General features: G+C 39.2%; 1 protein-coding gene across 2 annotated transcripts in view; it reads left to right on the forward strand.

Moving 5' to 3' along the window:
• rasa3 (RAS p21 protein activator 3) overlaps positions 1–24,525 on the forward strand; it is a 43,409-nt gene that overhangs the window by 8,815 nt on the left and 10,069 nt on the right. For both annotated transcript variants that reach the window (XM_058089016.2, XM_058089018.2), the window contains exons 2-13: positions 5,340–5,457; positions 8,775–8,878; positions 10,941–11,035; positions 13,494–13,570; positions 19,244–19,324; positions 19,596–19,668; positions 22,983–23,056; positions 23,140–23,244; positions 23,395–23,551; positions 23,629–23,777; positions 24,234–24,348; positions 24,426–24,500. In XM_058089016.2, coding sequence (XP_057944999.1) covers positions 5,340–5,457; positions 8,775–8,878; positions 10,941–11,035; positions 13,494–13,570; positions 19,244–19,324; positions 19,596–19,668; positions 22,983–23,056; positions 23,140–23,244; positions 23,395–23,551; positions 23,629–23,777; positions 24,234–24,348; positions 24,426–24,500 — 1,223 coding nt within the window. The remainder of the gene's footprint in view (positions 1–5,339; positions 5,458–8,774; positions 8,879–10,940; positions 11,036–13,493; positions 13,571–19,243; positions 19,325–19,595; positions 19,669–22,982; positions 23,057–23,139; positions 23,245–23,394; positions 23,552–23,628; positions 23,778–24,233; positions 24,349–24,425; positions 24,501–24,525) is intronic.

Genomic DNA, 24,525 nt, shown 5'->3' on the forward strand with positions numbered 1-24,525 from the left:
TACTGCACGTTTCTGGCATTTTTTCCGTTCTTGTGGTGTGCACACACATGCACACACATGCACACACACACACAGGATTGTAACTGGGGTGTTCTCTGCTTTCAAGCTACATCTTGGATCCAGTAGAAATTCCTTTCTCCTCATCTCATTTCCTCTTGTAGCATTCTCCAGTGCTAACCGCTCTCCAGTTTTCTTTCTGGCCGACCCTGCACTCTCTCTCTCTCTCTGTTCCACAGTCTTCATCCTGTCTCACCCCTGATTGAGTCCTCTGCTTGTATTTTCCTGTCACACCCCCTCTCATTTCTTTCATTTAAACGGTGTCTGCCAGGCCTGTTGGGTAGTATGAACAGAAAACATGCATGTATGCGTGACCTCGAATGTGTCCGTGTCGCCAAACATTAGAATAACACCTCGCTGCATTGTACACGCAACAATGGGGGGGTGAGGAACAAAGCAATGCATTTAAGTGCAGACATTGCTTCAATCACTTGCGCTTCCTCCTGCCTTGCTTCCGTCTTCACCTCCTGCTCTCTGCAGGAACAAGACAGGGTGACCTGTCCATGTGTCCTCATTTTACTTTCTTTGGGGTAGTTCTGTTTGTCTTTTTTTTGTGATGTGTCATTGTCATGTTTTGTATGCATGTTTCACTCAAACACTCCAAGAGTGGCTCCTCAGCAACTGTGTGTTTTGTTCACATACTAGGGCACCATATTCTCTAAGGACAGCTGCAGTGATGGGCTTTGGATGATGAAAGGAGAAGGTTGTTGTTTTTTTCTGCTTGTTTTGAATATTGCACAGATAGAAAATGAAATCTTAACCCCCCCAGAGAAAGAAAAAAAGGGAGGGCTGGAAGGGAATGCAACCAGAAATAGAAGAAAAACTGATTTCGAAAAGGAAAATGGAAGCTGTGGCCTAACATAAAAACTGAAATAATGAAGAGGTTAGGATAGCAAAAAGAGGTTTGAAGGCAGCTCCAGTTTTTCTGTAAGGAAGTCCTCTCTTGTGACAGCTGCTTATGGATTTGTGGAGTCCGGAGCTTTCCTCACTACTGATAGATATGACAGATAGGTATAGTAGATTCCCACTTTTTCCCAGAAAGTACTGGGATCACCAGAAAATGGTGAAAAACTGTGAGTAATTGATAAAAATGTCCATAAAAAGTCTATTTTGCTTGCTTGATGTAGACCAGGGGTCTCAAACACGCGGCCCGCGGGCCAAATGTGGCCCGCAGGACACTAGTTTGAGCCCCCCGCCTTGATATGAAAGTTTAATGTTATCCTCCCTATCCGTGTGGAAGTGGTACGTTTTTGGCTATTTAAGTTTAAAGGAAATAACTTGAAGGCTACCGTTTAGGTCGCTAGCTCGCTAGTTTGCGAGTTAGCATGTGTCTCAAGACCCTGCAGTTGCGCAATATGTTGTAAATAAAAAGAGTATAAATGTGACTATAGTCGTTTTTTGTCATGTCTACAGGGCTCTAATAATGCTTTGTTCATTTTAATCTGAAGAAAAATAATTTGTCTACCCACCAACTATATGTGGTTTCTTATGTTTTTATTATTTGCCGTTTTATTATTATTATATTCATTTATTTATTACTGATTGATTGATTTTCTTTATTCTTGATTTGTTTATTTATTTTTCATCTTATTTTGTGTAGAAAAATAAAAAGTAAGATATTTGAGAACAGTGGAATGTTTTATCAGAGCTTTTCTTGTAGAAAATCGAAACCAACGCAAACTTTATTCATTTTTCTGTTTTTAATAAATGCGTTTTTTTTTTTTTTTTTGGAAAACCTGATGCGGCCCAGTCTCGCCCAGACCCTAGCTCCAGTGGCCCCCAAGTAAATTGAGTTTGAGACCCCTGATGTAGACGTTCTTCCATTTCAGAGCAATAAAAGTGTACAGGTACTCACCGCTAATGAATGATAATGTAATATGATCGATGAACACATGGAATTGGAGTCATGGTGTAGTCTTTGCATCTATGTAATCCACACTGCTTGCTTGTGTAATTCCACTAAGGATTTATGAAAACACAATCATTGAAGCATAAAGACATGTAGAAGTTGTGTAGCTGTGAAAAAATAAATATTGGAATGGATTCGGAGCAACAAATGATGATTACTGCTGAGTGAGAGACCGAATGTGATAGAATAAATAAGCAAAATGAAGCACAAGGATGGCATTGAAGTGGTTAGATCGAATAACAGAAATACTGTACATTGGAGACAACCACGGCTTGCATCATCAATTTGCTGTCAGTGAATGTTGGGTAGAAACAAATTTAGACAGCACAGCGTGAGTCACGTTTTAGCGCTCAGGTGTCTCATTCAGTCGTGAATGAGCGCTGTTGTTAACTGTGATGTATGAATCAGCCTCCAGAGTATCACACATAATAACCCTCGCTTGCATTCTGACAGACTCCCTTGAGGGCACTTCATCACCCATTTGTCCCAGTGTGGTTTTTATATTTGTCTTCCGTGGTGTATCAGGAAACAAATGTCGAGATGCATCATCAGAGCGGATAGTTTTTTTGGGATGTGGTACAGGTTACAGAAAACGTGGACATCAGTATGCTAGAGACTACACATCATGCAAATTAGTACAGACTATATGGATACATGATATGCCAATATTTTTTTTTCACAAGCTGGCTTTATACAAAAGCCCAAGTCAAATATGTGTGCATTTTCTTAAAATGTAAAGAATCTTCTGAGCCGGTGCTCACTTCCAAACCTCATTATCCGAAACTTTGGCATAGTTAAACATGAATTTATAGGTCAGAAAAGTGGAAAAAAGCATAATAGGACCCCTTTAATTTCAATAGGCGATTATCCCTGAAGAGGCCACAGTGAGTCATTATGGCAAAAAGGCGGTGCCAGGGAAAATAGGACAACACACAGGCCCTTAGGCTATCTGAACTCTAGTTGTGAGTGGAGGCAGTGGTCCAACCCAGTCACTGTGCAAAGCAATTTATTACAGTGGAACCCTGGTTTTCATGATTAATCCATTCCAAAGGGTCGGGTGAAACCTGAGACAATATTTCCCATGGGAAACAATTTAAAACCAATTTTTCAGTTCGAGACACAAAACATTTTTAACCCAAAATATGGAACAATTATAGTTTTACATACAGAAAAATATGCGAAAAGCATATAAATCACAAATTAAAAAGATAAACTTAAATTTGACATCAGTTTTACCTTTATTGAAGACAAAAACTGATGAGCATCAAGGGAGAAAGGAGACACAAAGTTACACCCATAAGGATAATCATAAAGAGATGATCAAAGGAATCTGTCTATATTGTCCCAACTCTAAAAGAACCACTATCCATCCGTCACATAGTCATCAATACATGGTTGCTTTGTTGGGGCACTCCATTCTGAGTTAGGACTAGGACAAGTTTGTTAGACGCAAGGTTTGGCCATATCATAACTGAGACAGATTTTGGCAATAATTTTACTTAATAAAACAAATTTTACGAAGAACATGATGCATGAAAACCGAGTTTCCATTGCCAGCCAGTTGCAGGGCACATATAGACAAACAACCACTCACACTTATGGACAATTTAGAGTTGGTTTATAAAAAGTTGGCTAACCACTAGGCCACCGTCCATGTTTAAGTTTAATAACAACAAATACGAGCCTTCCAATGACCATTCTTGAACTACAGATCATGAACATCAGAAAGTTTATTCGCAGACGAGCTAATCTGATGAGCTGTTGCTGTTTGTGAAACAAAAACAAACACACACATATCAACAGTCTTGTGGTTCAAATGTTGGTAACGTCTGGCACTAACAGTTTGTTGGTTTTCTATTTTGATCTCTTTGTGGGCAATTGCTGTGAACAACAAATCATCCTGGGAAATATCTTCAACTGTGGCACATTTTTTTACCAATCGTGTAATTGCATCGTAATACTTCATGACCTGCGTGAGTAGTCACCTCAACCTCGCGATGACACCGGTCACCCGTTTCGCAATAAATTATATACATTGAAATATACGTCAAGAAAAATGGGTTTTGCTGTTATTAAAATTGGTTTCACAGATCCCCTGCGGAAATGCAGTTGCAAGGGAAAAATTGATTAAATGTCTCTTGTATTCATGCATTGATAAAAGGGTATCATAAATCACATCCTTTCAAAGAGGCAATGTGTTTGCAGTTTTACAGCCAGTCATACAAGGTCAAATGCCATCTCTTGACCCCCTCCCCCCGTCACAAGAACTGAAACATTCATTCATTTTCTACCTCTTTTTCCCCACGAGGGTCGCGGAGGGTGCTGGAGCCTATCCCAGCTGTCTTCGAGCGAGCCAATCGCCAGCCAATCACAGGGCACATATAGACAAACAACCATTCACACTCACATTCATACCTATGGACAATTTGGAGTCGCCAATTAACCTAGCATGTTTTTGGAAAACCCACGCATGCACGGGGAGAACATGCAAACTCCACACAGAGATAGCCGAGGGTGGAATTGAACCCTGGTCTCCTAGCTGTGAGGTCTGCGCGCTAACCACTCGACCACCGTGCAGCCCATAACTGAAACAGTATAGTGCATTATATCTGTGCTTATAATGAACAGTAATGTGCAGATATATTACAGGTTCCTTTATGTTAATTTTGAACACAGAAGCACATATGTGCTATTATTATGAAGATGTAATTTAGTCTAAAATGGAAATATTGGTGAAAGACCGCAGCTATATAAGCAAGGCATGTTGAGCCAACACATGTGTAAGTGGGTCCCCTGGGTAAAGACAAACACAATGAGGAAGTGACTTACATTCATCTGTTGCCTCAGGAAGGAGAATACTGTATATTGCTCCTGAGGGACGAGGACACCATCTTTGCTTGTGTGTTTATATGCATGTGTGTGTCAGTGTGGGTGGTTGGACCACATTCTTGTGAAAGGGAGTGCTATCTGTCGCAAGTATTTTGACGTACAAACTGAGCTTCAGCAGGAGTCAGGAAGTGTCCCACAGAGTTCCTTTCATTCACAGATCCGACAACACACATTCATAAATTATATCAAATACATTTCAATGCACATTTTGCATTTGTGTGTATCTAGAGCATGGTATAAGTTGTGTTTAAAATTAGGCACACTGGGACAAGTAAGCTTATTACACATACGTCATGTGTGTTTCAATTAAAGCAGGAACAGGTGTACACACTTACATAAGAACATTTTTTTTATAGCTGTCGCTGTTCTTTAACAAACAATGACTTTTAGTGCTGTGCCTGAGTAAACACATTGTTACTGCTTACCACAGTGTTCCTGAATAATAATAATAATAACCACTCAGCCATGTTTCTTCTCTCTGCAGGGGAAGCAAAAAACATCCCTCCATACCCGGGGCCAAATAGGATGAGGGACTGTTACTGTACTGTCAACCTGGATCAAGAAGAGGTCTTCAGAACTAAGATCATTGAGAAGTCACTCTGGTATGGCCGCTATTCAGCTTTTCTTTTCCTGTTCTTTGTAGTCTGACATGCCGCTGTAATAGTTATTCACGCTACACAACTTTCAGCAACCAATGTAACAACTTTGTCATCCTTTAACACTAAGATACCACAAGATACCATGTGTTGCGTTATTGCAATTGTTCATGGCACTAGTATTGATTTACTGTCCAGTGAAAATGACTCATCACACGGCCATTATTGTCTAAATAGGAATTTTAATTTCTAAGGGTTTGCATGGAATTAGCTGGTACAAATGCAACAATGACTTTTATTGTTTTATATTGTTTATATTGTTTATTTGCATCTATTAGACTGAGACCACCGTATCAAACGATTCCATACGGACAAATGACAAATGAGCTGGAAACCTCATATTACGAATTTACAACATAAGGTGGCCAGAAATATTTCAGTATTGAACAAAGCAAAATTTCAAAAATCAATCAGAAATCACTCCACACTCTTTATTGCTCTCTGGTTCTACCATATCTTACTTATTGTGTGGATATGTGGGGTAATAAGAATAAAAACAATCTTCACTCGCAAAATGTACTGCAAAAAAGGTCAGTAAGGATAATTCATAATGCCGCCTACAGAGAACATACTAACTTCTTATTTCTAAAATCACAAATACTTCAACTTGCTGATATAGTTAATTTCCAAACAGCTAAAGTAATGCATAAGGCTAAAAATAACCCATTACCTAAAAATGTCATCCAATACTTCTCTACAAGAGAGGAGAAATATGATCTCAGGGAAGAACTACATTTGAAACACTTATATGCTAGGACTACGTTAAAAAGCCATAGCATTTCAGTATGTGGAATCAAACTATGGAATGGATTGAGTAAGGACCTCAAACAATGCACAACGATGAGCCAATTCAAGAAACAATACAAGCAGTTGATGTTTGCTAAATACAAGGATGAAGAGTCTTGAACCAGTCATGATGTGCTATATATATCACTATATTGACACTTACTATGGTACCCATTATGTCATTGGATGCTCATATCACCTTGTACTTCGGTACGAGGTGCATTATTAAACTAAACAAACAAAAAAAACCCTTAAACTGTATTATGGAAAGCAGGAAGTGAACAAATGTAAGTTACTGATTGTAAAAGTACCAGATGGAGGGGTAGGATTTAATAAGCTTTGCTTCTTCCTACTCCTTTTGGACATGTGGAACTGTGAACTGATTATGGGATGCACTCAATTGTAATCTGATGCATGTTCAAATGAAATAAAACCATTACCATTACCATGTATTGTTGCTGTAATTCCCCACATAGATCAACATATGCCCCCATATACTCCCTTCCCCCCCTGAGAATGCCGACTCCACGTCCACATGGCCCATATCTAAAACTGAATGAATCCCATGCCCAATAGGATTAAGACAGTGATAGATGAGAGTGGTGCTCACACTAATGACACAATTTGGACATGTTCACCATGACGTGTTCTCACTTGTGTTACCAGATATTATAGCAACCAATAGCTGTAATGACTTACAGTATTTTCAAAGCAAAATAAATAGATAAATCCACTGTTGTACCCTGACTACTCCAAGTGCTATATATTCCAAATTGTTTATCGGGTAAAATTTGTTACATGTTCTTCCACAAGAGGCAATTCAATTAGTTATTTGAAGATCATTCTCTTGTATAATTTCTGTAAATGCATTATTGAGTGAACGAGGCCAGTAATTGTTAAAAAGACCCTGCAGGCGCAAGTCATGGGATTCTCATTGCCAGAATTTCCACGGTGTTCATTTTGAGGTGCCTTGCAGCCAGCTAGTGGCCACAAATAGCACTATTGTTGTCAAACATGCTGTGATGTCTCATTGATTCATGAAAGCATGTAAATAATCCAACATCTGTGGGAAAAGATCTTCTTTGCTTTTTTCTCCTTTCACAATGCTTGCATTTAAGTGGTTGTTTTTATTAGTTGACTGGATGCAAAAGACCTTAGATCAGGGGTCTCAAACACCGCAGGACACTAGTTTGAGGCCCCCGCCTTGATATGAAAGTTTAATGTTAGTGCGGCCCGCGCAAGTTTGATATGGATGCTGTATGGTATCATGTACCCAGAAAAAATTATTACGTTTGATTAATGTTCATGTTAAAGGTTAAATAACTGTTAATAGTTATCCTCCCCACCCGTGTGGAAGTGGTAAGTTTTTGGCTATTTAAGTTTAAAGGAAATAACTTAAAGGCTACCGTTTAGGTCGCTAGCTCTCTAGTTTGCGAGTTAGCATGTGTCTCAAGACCCCGCAGTTGCGCAATATTTTGTAAATAAAAAGAGTATAAATGTGACTATAGTCGTGTTTTGTCATGTCTACAGGGCTCTAATAATGCTTTGTTCATTTTAATCTGAAAAAAATAATTTGTCTACCCACCAACTATATGTGGTTTCTTAAGTTTTTATTATTTGCCGTTTTATTATTATTATTATATTTACTTATTCATTACTGATTGATTGATTTTCTTAATTCTTGATTTGTTTATTTTTCATCTTATTTTGTGTAGAAAAATAAAAAGTAAGCTATTTGAGAACCATGGAATGTTTTATGAGAGCTTTTATTGTAGAAAATTGGAACCAAGGTGAACTTTTTTAACATTTTTTGTTTTTAATAAATGCGTTTTTTTGGGGGGGAAAACCTGTGCGGCTCAGTCTCACCAGACCCGAGCTCCAGTGGCCCCCAAGTAATTTGAGTTTGAGACCCCTGCCTTAGATCTTCAATCAGAGCAAGAATTAGTTTTTTGAATATTGTCATTTATTTTTCAACAAATGAAAGCAATACGTTTATATTGATTTTAATGATCTCAACTAATATTGTTTGATTACCACAATATCTCATTTTGTATTGTCATTTAAGTAGTTTAGTTACTTTTGATGCAATAAAAAAACATTCACATTTAGTTATTTTAATTAAAGCAGATTTAAACAATATTTTTCCCTTGTGAAGTGTTTCAAGTTTTGTTGTTGGAAGCAAGTTCAGCCATGTTTCTTTCCCTATTGAATGCAGCAATTAAAATTTAACATGCAAAAACTAATTTAACATGTTCAGACACATTTTTCACTGTCAGATGCCGTCATAACAGGTTGTAATTTGTGGTGCTTATGTAGGATCCCATTACATGTTGTTCCATTGTACTGTAACTTTACCTCCTTTCAGATGTTAAGACCTGCTTTTTTTTGCTTTAGCGTTGTAGATCTTTGTTTAGCCATGAGCCATTCCCCTCATATCACATTTGTGTTTTTTTACTGGTGTCTCCTTTCTTCAACAGTCCCTTCTACGGAGAGGACTACTACTGTGAGATCCCACGTAGCTTCCGACACCTCTCATTCTATATCTTCGACAGGGACGTCTTCAGGAGGGATTCAAGTATTGGTGGGTAAAAAAAAGTGGCATTTTTTGCTCAGCTTACATGTTACAGATTTTCTGGACTTTGTATTCAAGCTCTAGTTTTGAAAAAGAAATCATGTTATTTTAATATTATAAAACATTTCGTAGGTTATAGATTGATATTAAACTTTGTCTCAGGTTTGTGTTTGTCAAGTGGAACATAACATAACCCCTGTCGTGCCTGAGCACCGGAATAACCGTTTACATAATTACACACCTCAACCAAGCCATTTTTCCTCTCCTCTGACTGACTGTTTGAGATGTCGTCAGGCTCCTGTCTATCATAGCTACCTGCTGAGTCAGTGGGAATTTGGTTGCGTGAATGTGTGGCGGATATTCATGACAAACCATCAAAAATATTGATGCCGCTCTGGAGTGGCATGAGCGCACTTCGTTAGATAAAGACTGATTACACTAAAACCATAGAAATAAGTATTTGTGATATAATGAGTTTATTTTGACAATTTGAATTTGAATTCTAAACAACAACATTGTTATTGTAACGACTGAAGTCAAGTTAGTATAATTTGTCATTATTTTGAGTATTCGTCAATTTACCAAAGTTGGGCCACCCAGAGCGATTCTCCTTATAACATTCATTCATTCATTCATTTTCTACCGCTTTTTACTCACGAGGGTCACGGGGGGTGCTGGAGCCTATCCCAGCTGTCTTTGGGCGAGAGGCGGGGTACACCCTGGACTGATCGCCAGCCAATCACAGGGCACATATAGACAAACAACCATTCACACTCACATTCATACCTATGGACAATTTGGAGTGGCCAATTAACCTAGCATGTTTTTGGAATGTGGGAGGAATCCGGAGTACCCGGAGAAAACCCACGCATGCACGGGGAGAACATGCAAACTCCACACTGGGCCGAGGAATTGAACCCTGGTCTCCTAGCTGTGAGGTCTGCGCACTTACCACTAGATCGCCGTGCCGCCCCTCCTTATAACAATTAAGTAATAATTGTGTTCTCACAAATAACGCTAAACTCATCACCCAGCAACTTAACACTCAAAAGGTAGCTATGAAATACAATACACCAATACACGCTTAAAATTTAAAAATGCCATTGGTGCCTTCTAGGGCGCTTCGGTGATGTCAGCCTCCCACATCAATGCCACATGCCTACCACAAAAATATAAAAATGTGTTTTAGGTTCATATTTTTGAGAGTCAGCCGCTGATGACATCATAGATGGGCTACGTAACTGATTTCTAGAACCTATTTCCATGTAGTGGCAAGTTTATAGTACACAAGCAAGGATTTTTAGTGGCAGGACACCACAGATAAATGAATGTATGGGAAACATGTGACTAAACATTGTTATTGTAACGACTGAAGTGAAGTTAGTATAATTTATCACTATATTGAGTATTCGTCAATTTACCAAAGTAGCGATTCTCCTTATAACAATTAAGTAATAATTGTCTTCTCACAAATAATGCTAAACTCATCACCCAGCAACTTAACACTCAAAAGGTAGCTATGAAATACAATACACCAATACACGCTTAAAATTAAAAAATGCCATTGGTGCCTTCCAGGGCGCCTCAGTGATGTCAACCTCCCTCATGATGCCACATGCCTACCACAAAAATATAAAAATGTGTTTTAGGTTCATATTTTTGATGATGTCATAGATGGGCTACGTAATTGACTTCTAGAACCTGTTTCCATGTAGTGGCAAGCTTATAGTACACAAACAAGGGTTTTTAATGGCAGGCCACCACAGATAAATGAATGTATGGGAAACATGTGACTAAATGCTTGATTAAAATTAAATGTAGAACAATTTAATTGCTCTACAAACCTCTATTTAGCACTATTTTCTTTTTGCAACTTCTATTGAATGATGAAGAAGTGCTTTAGTTTGAGGTTTGTGTCAAATGCTTCACACTTGACTCACAATGTAGAAAGACTGTAGATTGGCTGGACCTGAGCAGACATGTTTGACACCCCAGCATTAGGCCTTTTGTTTTGTTTCCCTTTGTTTCCGTTTTGAGCTAATTTATCGTTTTGATGCCATGATGTGTGCAGGCAAGGTTGCAGTGAAGAAAGAGGACCTGCAGAAATATCACGGGAAAGACACCTGGTTCCAGCTCCAACCTGTCAGCGCTGACTCAGAGGTGCAGGTTAGTACAGACAAAGAGAATTACATTACAGTACAGCTCCCACACTCTCATCTCCTGTTGTTCTCCTGTTCTTTTATGCTACTCGAACTTTCCCTCATGTTTGGCCCAAAATGTGATGGAAGGAGAATTATAACAGACTGGACGCATGCTTTTTTGTGTTGCAGCGGCATGCCACTAGTGTTGGAAGATGAGCTTCCTGTAACTGTGACTCATTATTGAGCAAACAAACAGTCTGAGGCAAGACTGACCTTCAGGGTTCAACTTTACTATCATTTTTAATCTGTACTTTTCATGCAAAATGTATTAGCTACATCCATCATTACCTACAGATAAATTAAACATGAAAAGGTCTATCTCAGGGTTGTGTAGCTCATTAATATTCTTATAAATTAGAAAATCCACTTGAATATATGCTTTACATCAGCTGTTTCAGATGCAATCGCACAGGTGGCCACAACTCAAGGCCTACTTTAGGTTGTGGGCCGAACTAGCCATTACCCCGCGCGCCCATGGACATTTTGTTTTGCATTGGGGTGGATTTTTTTTGTGTCCATTCATGCCTGCTTGAAATGAATCTGGCACCCTTATTAAGAATGGTTGGGATTTTTGTGTTATATACGATATTTATTTTAAATCAAATGCCAGTTTGGAACATCCATCACAATAATATTGATTGCTTTTTCTGGCTTTCTTGCAACACTTATCCAAAAAATGCCTTGTTTTCAGTGGAGCTCAGTTCAGAGGGCATGATTAACTTTTTATGTGTGTTTTATTCTTTTAGTTTTTCTTGGGTTTTTGTGTCTTTTTGTGCAACATTCATTACAAACATGTACTGGCCCCAACAAGGGATATATCAGGGATTTCTAATGACATGGAAATTGCTTGTATGGTTAATTATTATTACGATTATTAGGATTTTTGGCCTTGGTGGAGGTTTTAGCTTTACTTCCTGACGTTGTTTTGCAGAATTTAGCTTCCCATGGTTGATCTCTACACTTGTCCCACAAGCCTTACTGTCCTGCTATTCACTATTCAGGCGTCTGGCTCACCCACACAGATGCATGCACAGTCAGGAGGACACACACACAGGCGTGTAGTTCCGCACAGATGTGCTCACACAGTGGTCTGAAACACAGTGAATGGTAACATCTGCAGACAGATGGGTGTGTGTCGCCCTGGAGCGGCATACTGAAACAGAGACACATTCATCTGAGGAGGAAGGGAGCGGAAGGATGTGTGACAGAATGGGAGTTATAGACAGAAAGCAAGTGAGATGGATCAAATGAAGTCGGAAGATAGTGTCTCTCTCTCTTCTCTTTTCAATAGAGGATGCATTGTTGGCATCCGCGTGCACATGCTGGAATCACTGAGATAGAGTGTGACGCCTGTGAGTTTGCATACTGATGCTGTTAATTAATGGAGCTTTTCTAGACAGCTGAACCACTACACTGTCATTATGTCATTAATCCAATCACTTCAGAGAGAAAATAACTCGGCGTGATGTTTTGGATCTTAACTATTTCCTCTCTGTTTACCGCTTTCCATGTTTACTGCAATTGATTCAAGACGGAAGACTGTGTGTTATATGCGTGGAATGAGCCTATTTAACGACAATAATACCCATAAATCTCACATGTGGTGTATGAAACCATATGGATACCACTGGAGTTCCTGATTTGTTACCATCCGTAAGCGGTCTTTTGGGTCTCTGAGCAAAGCAGTTGGACGGGATACTTGTACTCAGTGTTCTGTTTGCAAACCAAGCAAATGATTACATGACTCCTTATAAATGTATAATACCTCATTTAACTACATTGAACCGGATTATCAATTGAGAATAGACTATTGTTGCGTTTTTTAGGCAACTTTGAAAAGCAATTACATTTCAGGCATTCCGTCACAACAGTCAGTTTTTGTTGAAAATGTTTTGTACACTATCACTATTTTCATCCAATACTTAGTTATGGCATCATATTGTATTTAGTGTAATCAAATGCCGAAAGCTGCGAGTACCAGCAATTTGATAAAGAAGATGAGAACCACTATTGAATTCCACCTTGACACAGATGTATGGAAAGTCCGCAATTGCAATAAGTTCTGTCCATTCATAATTTCTGATAATTTCGCATTGTATTCTGCATGCAAAACTATATTTTTTCTATATAAAATGTATTTTTGTTTATATTTTGAGGGTTTGGAATGGATTCATTGGATTTCCATTCATTCCTATGGAAACAATTGCTTCAGTTTTGGTACGTTTTGGTTTTTGGCTAACTTTGAACAAATGATAAAATGATAAAAAAATGTTCCTTTCTTGTTTCAGTCTAGATTTGCACAGAAGATGGAGGATTAAAGCCAAGAGGAATTTGTTTGCTTATTTCCTCTAGCTTTCATTGAAAAAAACTGGTACATAGCTGATATTATAACTATTATAAGTATGTTTATCTATGTTTTGCAGGGAAAAGTGCACTTGGAGCTCCGTCTTAGTGAAGTCATCACAGACAGTGGAGTCATCAACCACAAACTAGCCACACGGTAAGGCTCAGCGTATGCTTTATGTTGTTATTACAGCCACAAAGTCAGCGGTATTGTTAGTTTATTTTATTGCATGACTTTGCAGAAACAAATACGATATCGTCCACTTCCACCGAGTTGTGTAGAGGACTGGTAAATGTCTCTAGCGCCTATTCAGGAGAAACTGTGAATATACCATCAAAGGTTCTCCTATTTGGCGATATTGAGCAGGAATGCTGTTGGAAAACAAGTAAGATGCCAGCATTAGCCTGCTGCTGTGTTTAATTTAACTGCTAGGAAAAGATGATGCTTCCCACGAGGTGACGTACGTGGAGATTATACTGTGTTAAACCATTTTACACCTTGCCACTTATATTGAGTATTCGTCAATATACCAAAGTTGGGCCACCCAATTGCGTTCTCACAAATAACGCTAAACTCATCACCCAGCAACTTAACACTCAAAAGGTAGCTATGAAATACAATACACCAATACACGCTTAAAATTTTTAAATGCCACATTGTCTACGAAATTGAGTCACAATGGAACCTCTCTTCATGATGGAAATGGTGCAGTCCTGTTCATCTAATCCCAATAAAAACTCAAACTTGGCAAAGGTTCACACGCGACCAGTCATTTTACTTTAATTTACACAAGGATCCGGTATTGATGAGAAAAGACAGACTGTCAACCTGCAGGATGTGAATTCTGTAATTCACATCCACAGTTTTGTAACTCGTCAACATTGCAAGGCAAGACTTCCCACCACTTCCTGTCAGCTGCTGTCACCTGTGGTTTCGCTTGAGGACAGCCATCTCCCGACTTTGTTCCACAGTATATTAGCTAATGGATGGATTGGCATGAAAAGTAGTCTACTCATGCCACACTGCCATGCATCCTGCTGAATCCTTTGCTTTTCATCTCGCTTCCTCTGGTAAACATTCTTGTGGAAGTTTTGACCACAGTAATTTCCTTTGTGCGGAAGCCTCACACGGACAATGTGTGACTTTCTATACGATTGCTGATGTTGTGACTGGTGCATTTGTGCACTATTCCAAAGTGCTCAGCTACCTTTTTGTTCTTGCAGGTGGTTTATGGCGTGAGAGCTGTGAGTTTGTGTGGCACAAACTTATGGATCTACTTGTTATAGTCACCAAAGCTAAAGAACAATGCAGGAAGTTTTTAGGTTGTGTTATGTGTGCGTGTGTTATGTTGGTATGTGTCATTGGAATTGTCTAACAGGGGCCTTGACCAGTAGCACTCATCATATTGTAAATAAACTGAAAATTTTTGTTAGCTTGTTAGCCTGGAAATGAATATATGCAATATATTATTAAGCAATATGTTTTAACAAGGACACTAAAATGCTACAGGATGTAGGACTACAGCAGGATTACAGCAGGACGGAAAAGTATAGTCAAATGTACATGAAATTTTGAACTTTTTTGAGTGTTTAAGTAAGAGAAAAATGTTAGAAAAAGTTATTGCCCGTCTGAGAGAAGTGTGTAAAATATATCACACTCTAGTTCATTCAGTCAGGAGAAGCCAAGTTTACAAACCCATTACCTAATTTGGATTATTAATATCTATTAGGCTTCATCGTTGTGTGTGCAAGTGTAGTTGTTTTCTATTTCCTCCTCTGGGTCAGATCGAAAGATCATCCGGCATGGCATTGTGTCTAAGGTGCTTAAAGGGAAACGGGAGGGAGGAACAGGCAGACAGAGCTGAGGCCAATCAGCTCTTACATTCATGTTTCCTACTCATTCAAAGAATTTGGCTTTTAGCTTGTCCGTTACCACTCTCGGCTCCCATTAGTTTAGTTAGTTAGTTTTGTGCACTTTTTCAACTGTATTTTTTCCTTAATAATTCAACCTTCTTAAATCATATAATGAAAATATCAATCCATCCATCTTCTATCCTCTTATGCGAGGTTGGGTCGTGGTTGCAGCAGCCAAAGCTGGGAAGCCCTTATCTCCTTCTCCTCGGCCACTTTGTCCACCTCCCCAGGAGGCATCCTGACCAGATGCACCTCATCTGGCTCCTCTCAATTCGAAAGAGCAGAGGGTTTCTCACAATCTTGTCCTTATGATATCACTCCCGAAAGCTCACGACTGTAGTTAAGGTATTTGGGTATGTTATATATAACCGGATATGATGTTTACATCTGCGCCATATGCTTTGCTCAGTGTTGGGGAATAAAGACGATAGAAGCAGTATTTTCATTAGAGTCACTAATAAACTACCCCCCTCCATGTATTACATATATGATGTATGGTAATTGACAATTTCTGTTCTTACATTTAAAAAATAATAACTACCGCAGCTTGGCTGGTGACCAGTCCAGGGTGTACCCCGCCTTTCGCCCGAAGACAGCTGGGATAGGCTCCAATGAATGAATGACTACCACAACACACGACATCGCAGAAGCACTGTAGTAAAAAATTGCTACAGAAGAACGTGGCGTAAATCTTGCGCATGCATAGAACCGAACCACTTTTCCGGGATGAATTGCGTGGTAACACATGGAAACTGAAACCGGAAGTCAGCTCCGTCTCCCGACTATGATATCAGCAGCGGTTGACTCCGACTCAATAGTTCTTTGTTCTCTGACAGTCCCTGCTGTCCTTATGATCACTGCTTCAAAATAAACCACAAAGGAGCTAGAAAAAGTTGCAAGAAGGTTAGAAACACAATAAAAATCAAGTTCCAATGAATGTCAATACATGAAGGTGATGTCCGCCTGGATCACAACTTCAGTGAAGGTCATCATTTATCCCTTTCAATTGTCAGTTATATGCATATTGAAGTGTTTTATGCGTATACAAGGGTTATGTTTGATATTGTTGTTGAGAATAGTTAATATTTAATCTATATATTTTATCAGATTTAGGAGTATGTCATCCTTAATCCCTGGTAAAATATATATATATATTATATATATATACATATATATATACTATTTTTATTTCATCCTTATCTCATCCTTAATCCCTGGTAAAATATATATATATATATATTACACATATATATATATACTATTTTTATTTCATCCTTATCTCATCCTTAATCCCTGGAAAAAAAATATATATCATCCTCATATATATATCATATATATATATATTTCATCCTTAATGCCTGGTAAAATAAATATATATACTATATATATCTACAACTATATATGTATATCTACAAACAAAGTGGTAATATATATATTATCAGGGATTACGGATGAGATACATATCATCCTTATATATACATATGTACAGATACCTATATATATATATGCAGAAAACAAGTATGGTAAGATTAAAATAACATGGTCTAAAACAAATATGTGAGTGTGAGTACAGCATGTCAGAGCTCAGTGCAGCGATGAGAAAGAACCAGATAGTAGGCCAAGCAGGGGTTACATAAACAAGCTTATTGGACAGGAAGTGCACTGGCATTAGTGATGCTTAACCCAGCCCTTATTCCTTATTAGGAACCTGTGTTTGTGTATGTGGAGTGTGTTTGTGGAGTGTGTGTGTGTTTGTTGAGGGATGTGCTTTGATTTGCTGTGTAATTCACCGGGCTGTGTGACTAGCAGTGCATCACCGTGACACACAGGAAGTGATTCGTCCTGCCGAGTTGTCTCGTCCTGTGTGGGTGCTAATCGCGTTACAGCATGATGTCATGTGGGAGCAGGACAACTTTAGGCAGGTTGGGCTTACACAGGAAGATGAATAGTAGCGACAGACAAATACTTTATGCATTTAGCAATTAGAAAGAAAAAAATTGGCTTTCATAAAAATGTGTTTTGACTGAACCCGAAACTGAAACGAGGAAAATGCAACAAAATGAAGAGCATACAAGCACATTTGAGAATCAGATTGCATGTTGAGTACTACAAATTTGTACATGTTGGCAGGTCTGCACTAACACTGAAAGCCTCTCACATTGACAGCATAACAAAGCACAAACATTAAAATCCCCTGACAGTTAAGCACGTCACCAACAGGGTGGGGGGCCCGCCCCACTATTTGAGAAGCACTGCACTAGACAAAGCATCTATATCTTCCCGGAGTCTGTTGTAATAAAAAAAAGCCATATCCACACATGCATTGCTGTAATCAGCCTTTTTTTAAAAAAAATGTTTTGCCAATTCAATGATTTCAATCTGAAAAGTAGTTCTTTTAGCTCTCTCTAATGTATTGCTTTAATTTGATGGTGTTCTGTTTCATTTTGTGTGGCAGTCTCTACACCAGGGGTCTCAAACTCAATTTACTTGGGGGCCACTGGAGCTCGGGTCTGGGTGAGACTGGGCCGCATCAGGTTTTCCAAAAAAAACCCCACAAAAAACGCATTTATCAAAAACAAAAAAATTTAAAAAACTTTGCCTTGGTTCCAATTTTCTACAAGAAAAGCTCTGATAAAACATTCCACTGTTCTCAAATATCTTAATTTTTATTTTTCTACACAAAATAAGATGAAAAATAAATAAACAAATCAAGAATAAAGAAAATCAATCAATCAGTAATAAATAAATATAATAATAATAATAAAACGGCAAATAATAAAAACTTAAGAAACCACATATAGTTGGTGGGTAGACAAATTATTTTTTTCAGATTAAAATGAACAAAGCATTATTAGAGCCCTGTAGACATGACAAAACACGACTATAGTCACATTTATACTCTTTTTATTTACAACAACTGCAACTGCAGGGTCTTGAGACACATGCTAACTCGCAAACTAGAGAGCTAGCGACCTAAACGGTAGCCTTCAAGTTATTTCCTTTAAACTTAAATAGCCAAAAACTTACCACTTCCACACGGATAGGGAGGATAACTATTAACAGTTATTTAACCTTTAACATGAACATTAATCAAACGTAATAATTTTTTCTGGGTACATGATACCATACAGCATCCATATCAAACTTGCGCGGGCCGCACTAACATTAAACTTTCATATCAAGGCGGGGGCCTCAAACTAGTGTCCTGCCATATGGACACTGCCATATTTGGAGCTGATCATATATGTTGTTTACCATTATTAGCAACATGGCAGAGGCCTCACACTGCAACTGAATGCTTGACTGCAACTGATACCTGTTGGAAGCTGTGGTTTTATCCAAGAGGGTTGATAAGAGGGAGCTGACAGCTTTGGGTGTCATTTTTCATTGGTCTTGGCTGAGCTTGTGACCCACTCACATTAGTCCAATAATTAAGTGGTAATCGAGAACTTAACAGAGCTTAAATAGTCCTCTGAGAACATTCTACTTATCTGCTCTTTCTTTATAAGCTTTTTTCATATGTTTGTTTGTAGATTTTTTTTTGTTCAGTACAGTGGTATCTGGTGTCAGGACAAATGGCGTTCAAACCGGGAGCCTGTTGACATGCATTACAATTAGCATCAAGTTAATATGTGACAGGATTGTGTGTGAGCGCGTAGCAGTTTGTACTAAATGTTTATTCATTATAAACACTGGCAGTGTTTTTCCCACAGGACTTAATATATGTGAAGGGCTTGAAAGGGCGGGGTAAATTACATCATCATTATGCATTTGCATAATTGGCCATTACGCATGTCACATGAGTAACGACAAGGTACACAGTCTCATTATAATGTGTTTATGAGCAGATAAATTATTTGTGGCTGGAGAAATAAATGAATGCATGGGAACCACTGACTGGTTTGTTTATTTACAGAGTGCTGGAGTGCCAAGGTCTTCCAATTGTCAATGGCCAATGTGACCCCTATGCTGCTGTCTCATTACTTGGTCCTTCCAGGTAGGAACACAGTACACAGTACACACAAACATATGGGTGTATGTGACCATCACAGTCCATTATAGTGAATGGAGTGGTTTCGATGTTGAGGACTTAAAACACAACTGAATGCAAATTAAATTAAATGTAACTGGGTTTTCAAACAAATAATCTTCCAGATTAATTCCAGTAGAGTATGACATACAAATCACTAATGTATATATATTACAAGGTGTTGTGATCTTACAAGTCAGTTAATCACTGGTTGGTTCTCTATCTCTGTTATTTTCAGGTCAGAAGCAAAGAAGACCAAGGTGAAAAGAAAAACCAATAATCCACAATTCGATGAGGTTTTCTATTTTGAGGTAAAGTTGCACACCTTGTACATGGGAAGAATTATCTTCATAATTTCTTGTGAGAGCTACTTTTTCAAAATGAAAATGGATTCGCATTTTAAAGCAAGCATCGGCCGATATCGATAACGTGCTTTTTCACTGATAATGGCAGATCAAGGACTGAGACACTTTACTGACTGTCCTATTCAGTTGGCTGGAGGAAGTTTGACATGACTTCCTCTCATTGCAGCGCATCCACTTGCATAATTGTACACACAGTGTTGACATGAGCACCGTGATCATAGGAGTCTGAGTGAAAAATGTTTGAATGACTGATTTCTTCTCACGCAGGAAATTAATTGGTGGGAGCAACAGTCTTTAACAGATTGTATTTACATTAGAGCTGTCCAAAATAGTGCATATAACGGCGGTAAATCATTTATTTTGTTAATTTGGTTAAATGTTTTGCATAATTAACACATGTGCATCATGTATAGCCACACCACTTTGTTATGATGACAGACTTAGATACAATAGCATTTCCAAATCACTCCAATGAGCGGGAAGGGAGCATGTCACACGCACAGTTCTGTCATTTATTTTTCTGTTTACAAAATACAGTAAAAAATGGCATACATAATTGCAAGTTGTGATTAATCATGATTAATTAATTTGAAAAACTCTGATTAATTTGATTATGATTTTTAATCATTTGACAGCCCTAGTTTACACTTACATTTACTCAGAGCCCATGGACCTGCATCAGGAAGACATGTCAGCCTGTATTCCCTGTTTCAGTTAATGCGTATTAATCATCATTAATCATCCAATAATCATCAAGCATGTGCCCCAGGAAATTATGCAGTTTCACTGAATTGTTTCTAGAATCATTATTTATTTACTGCCTAGCGTAACAGCAAATAGGCAGGGCTCAAGCAGTCTCAATTAATATTTTTGTAACTTGGTAAGGTTGTCTATTTTCTTTAAGATAAGATAAGATATGATATATATAATTTGCAATTTGCTTTCTGGTCTCCAAGAAAAAAAACAGCAAAAAATAAAAAACACAGCATCAGCTCACAAGATTTTTGTAGTAAATCAAACAAAAAGTTCATTACTGGATGATAGTGCCACTGAAGAAAATACAGGAAGCAGAACTGGAGGTAACAGAGATGAGGATGCCGAGGTTCTCATTGGGAGTGACCGGGATGGATAGGATCAGGAACAAATACATCAGATTGACATTACATGTTAGAGGCCTTGGAGATAAAGTCAGAGAAGCCAGACTGAGATGATTGGGACATGTCCAGAGGAGAGATAGTGAATATATTGGTAGAAGGATGCTGCATTCAGAGCTACCAGGTAGGAGGCGTAGAGGAAGACCAAAGAGGAAGTTTATGGATGTAGTGAATGGACATGAGATTAGTTGGTGTGAGAGAGACAGATGCAGAAGACAGGGTTGGATGGAGGAGATTTATTTGAAAAAGAGGATGAGCTGTCCACAAAAATACCAGAAATGAACTCCACAACAACTTTTGTCTCAAAATGTTGTGTTTGTAAATCATCTTAACTATTTCAACATCACTATTTTATGACAATAAGTTTGAAGTCACAAAAATGAATTTTTTCTCATAATTTTAGTCTGAAATTAAGCTAAATAATGTGAGCTCAGGGTGTGGCTGGAAATGCTTATTCATCTGTTCATTATTCTGTGCACACATTTGAAAAAGTAGTTAGATAGTAGTCAGAGCGGCCTTGTCGACCTCACTCACCAGCAGCGCTGCGCTGACATTTGATGTGTTGCCCTTCCCGCTTCCCTTCCCTTCCCTTCCCTTCCTGCTGCTGCTGCATCAGGACAAGAGTGTGATTGATTCAGACACACTAAACACTCTGACTCATACACGTCTGGGCTCTTGGAAGTAGTACAGTAAACAGGTCATGTGGTCCTCTATCCTCTGTCATATGGACAAAAAGTATGGTGACATACTTCTTTATCTTATTCATCTCAAGCTATCTTTTCCAACTTTATGGGCCACGGGCAATGAAGGTGCACGCGCTGCACGCTGGCACGTAACCAAACACAAACTTCTCCCTGCGTCCGGACAATGTATTCCCCATGTGTGTTCATTCGAGGGTGCACACGCGATGTCCACATGCCACTCACAATCCATACCTTGCATACGCAAGACTCACCTCATTGAACCGCGAGACGGGCAGCCTACTGCCGACGCACACCGGAAAGGACTACTTCCGGGACGGCCCCCCCCTAAGAAGCGAAATTGGCGCACAAGTAGTGGTCAGGTGACATTGGACTGAACCAAGTCGCAAACAGGGTGCTGCACCCCTATTGTTACTATTGGTACGCCCAAGGGAGGGGCGAGACTATTTAAAGGGAAGGTGTCTCTCCAAACGGGGGGGAAGTAGATTGAGGAACGTGTGAGAAGAACTTATGAGAAGAACATATGAGAAGAACATATGAGAAGAACATATGAGAAGAACGTATAAGAAGAACGTATGAGAGGAACGTGTGAGAGGAACGTGTGAGAAGAACATATGAGAAGAACGTGTGAGAAGAACATATGAGAAGAACATATGAGAAGAACATATGAGAAGAACGTGTGAGAGGAACGTGTGAGAGGAACGTGTGAGAGGAACGTGTGAGAGGAACGCGTGAGAAGAACATATGAGAAGAACATATGAGAAGAACATATGAGAAGAACATATGAGAGGAACATATGAGAAGAACATATGAGAGGAACATATGAGAGGAATGTGTGAGAAGAACATATGAGAGGAACATATGAGAGGAACATATGAGAGGAACGTGTGAGAGGAACATATGAGAGGAACGTTTGAGAGGAACATATGAGAGGAACGTGTGAGAGGAACGTGTGAGAACAACATATGAGAAGAACATATGAGAGGTACATATGAGAGTAGTTGCTGTTGTATTGATGAGCGAGTAGAAGTGGTCCAAGGTTACATTGTTGGTAACATGTGCCTGCATTTTTGAATTATTTTTTTCTAGATTTGTGTATTTTTTTTGTTCATCTGAGCCATCATATTTTTGTATTGTTTCTGTAACAATTTATTTTCTCCCTTGAATGAACCCCGGCAGTGTGGATTAACTTTGGAGCTCTCACCTAAAGCCCAGGCCGTCGCCCTTTAACTTCACAATTGTTCTTGCTGAATGGACAACATTTCCATCGTCACACTCGAGAATCTTGTTGAAAGAAACACAATTTAATATTTTTCCTACAATGCATGTTTGAAACAAAACAAAAGTTCTTGCTGCTGTGGCTTTGCATCTACGTGTCTCTACAAAATGCTTTATCTCCGTTTAGGTGACACGGCCATTAAGCTACACAAAGCGTCAATTTGATGTCGAAGAGGAAGACGTGGACAAACTGGCACTACGGTAAGAAAAACGCTGCCTTGCAAAGTGGTTCTTCAATCAAACGAGGTAGTGTCTTTCAACCTTGGTCTTTGTTTGATTTCCAGCGTGGACCTATGGAACGCGAGCAACTTGAAGTTTGGTGATGAGTTCCTGGGAGGAGTCCGAGTTCCTCTCAGAGTACTGGGTCAGGTTGGAGTCCACGACGCTTGGTAGGTGTAACATGGTAGTGAAGTTGCGCAACCCCAACGGTGTCAAAAATGTGGGGGGCAATTTTTTAGCCATATTACAAACATAATAATGTTAAATGTGTTTATTCTTGTGCTCATTGTGGCCAGTCACTGATATACATCTCCCCTCAGGTACTATCTCCAGCCCAGGGAGAATGGAGGGAAGTCCGTCAAGGTGGAAGAGCTCGGATCCCTGCGTCTGAACATCGTTTACACCGAAGACCACGTTTTCCCATCCGAGCATTACACCCCTCTGAGAGATTTGCTGCTGCACTCCGCCAACACACAAGTGCGTCAAAGCATTGTTGTGTGTGTGTTTTGCAGGTCTGGTCTTTACTTCTTTTTTTTGTCTCCATCTCCATTCAGCCTGTGTCGGCATCCACAGCTCACATTCTAGGAGAGGTGTGCCGAGAGAAGCAAGAAGCGGCCATTCCGCTTGTGCGACTCTTTCTCCACTATGGAAAGATTGTGCCTTTCATCAGTGCGATTGCTCACGCTGAAGTCAACCGTACGCAGTGAGTGTCGAAGTTGCATATTTGCAATGTTTGTATTCCCTGCAGGAGATAAATTTGATTGTCACTTTAAATCAACGGTAAGGCTGTTGTTGAATTTAATGCTTCGCAAAACATGAATAATTCAATTAGCTTAAAGAAATGAGGTCATCAGGATGTACTGTACGTGTGAATATTAGCAATCCTAGCAGGTTAACTGTGAAAAGCAAGGCAGCAATTCCAAACTCTTTGTTGGTGTCTTTTGCCACTTTGGTTGTTCGTCCATAGGTATGAATGTGAGTGTGAATGGTTGTTTGTCTATATGTGCCCTGTGATTGGCTGGCGACCAGTCCAGGGTGTACCCCGCCTCACGCCCGAAGACAGCTGGGATAGGCTCCAGCACCCCCCGCGACCCTCGTGAGGAAAAGCGGTAGAAAATGAATGAATGAATGAATAATTCTATACTTCCTTCCCCTGCAGGGACCCAAACACCATTTTCCGGGGAAACTCGCTCACGTCCAAATGCATTGACGAGACCATGAAACTGGCAGGAATGCACTACCTGCAAGTCACACTTAAGCCAATCATAGATGAGGTTGAGTTTCTTCTTTCTTTGTAACATATGGAAGTAAATACGAATAATTTATAATTTAATCTCATACATTTTCACAGATATGCACAGAACACAAGTCCTGTGAAATTGATCCAGTTAAGCTGAAGGAGTCGGAGAACCTGGAGACAAACAGAGTAAGAAAATGATGTGTTCAGGTGT

The sequence above is a fragment of the Doryrhamphus excisus genome, linkage group LG13 (assembly GCF_037039965.1).
Source record: "Doryrhamphus excisus strain RoL-2023G ecotype Guam linkage group LG13, RoL_Dexc_Guam_v1.1, whole genome shotgun sequence".
In the NCBI taxonomy this organism is placed as follows: domain Eukaryota; kingdom Metazoa; phylum Chordata; class Actinopteri; order Syngnathiformes; family Syngnathidae; genus Doryrhamphus; species Doryrhamphus excisus.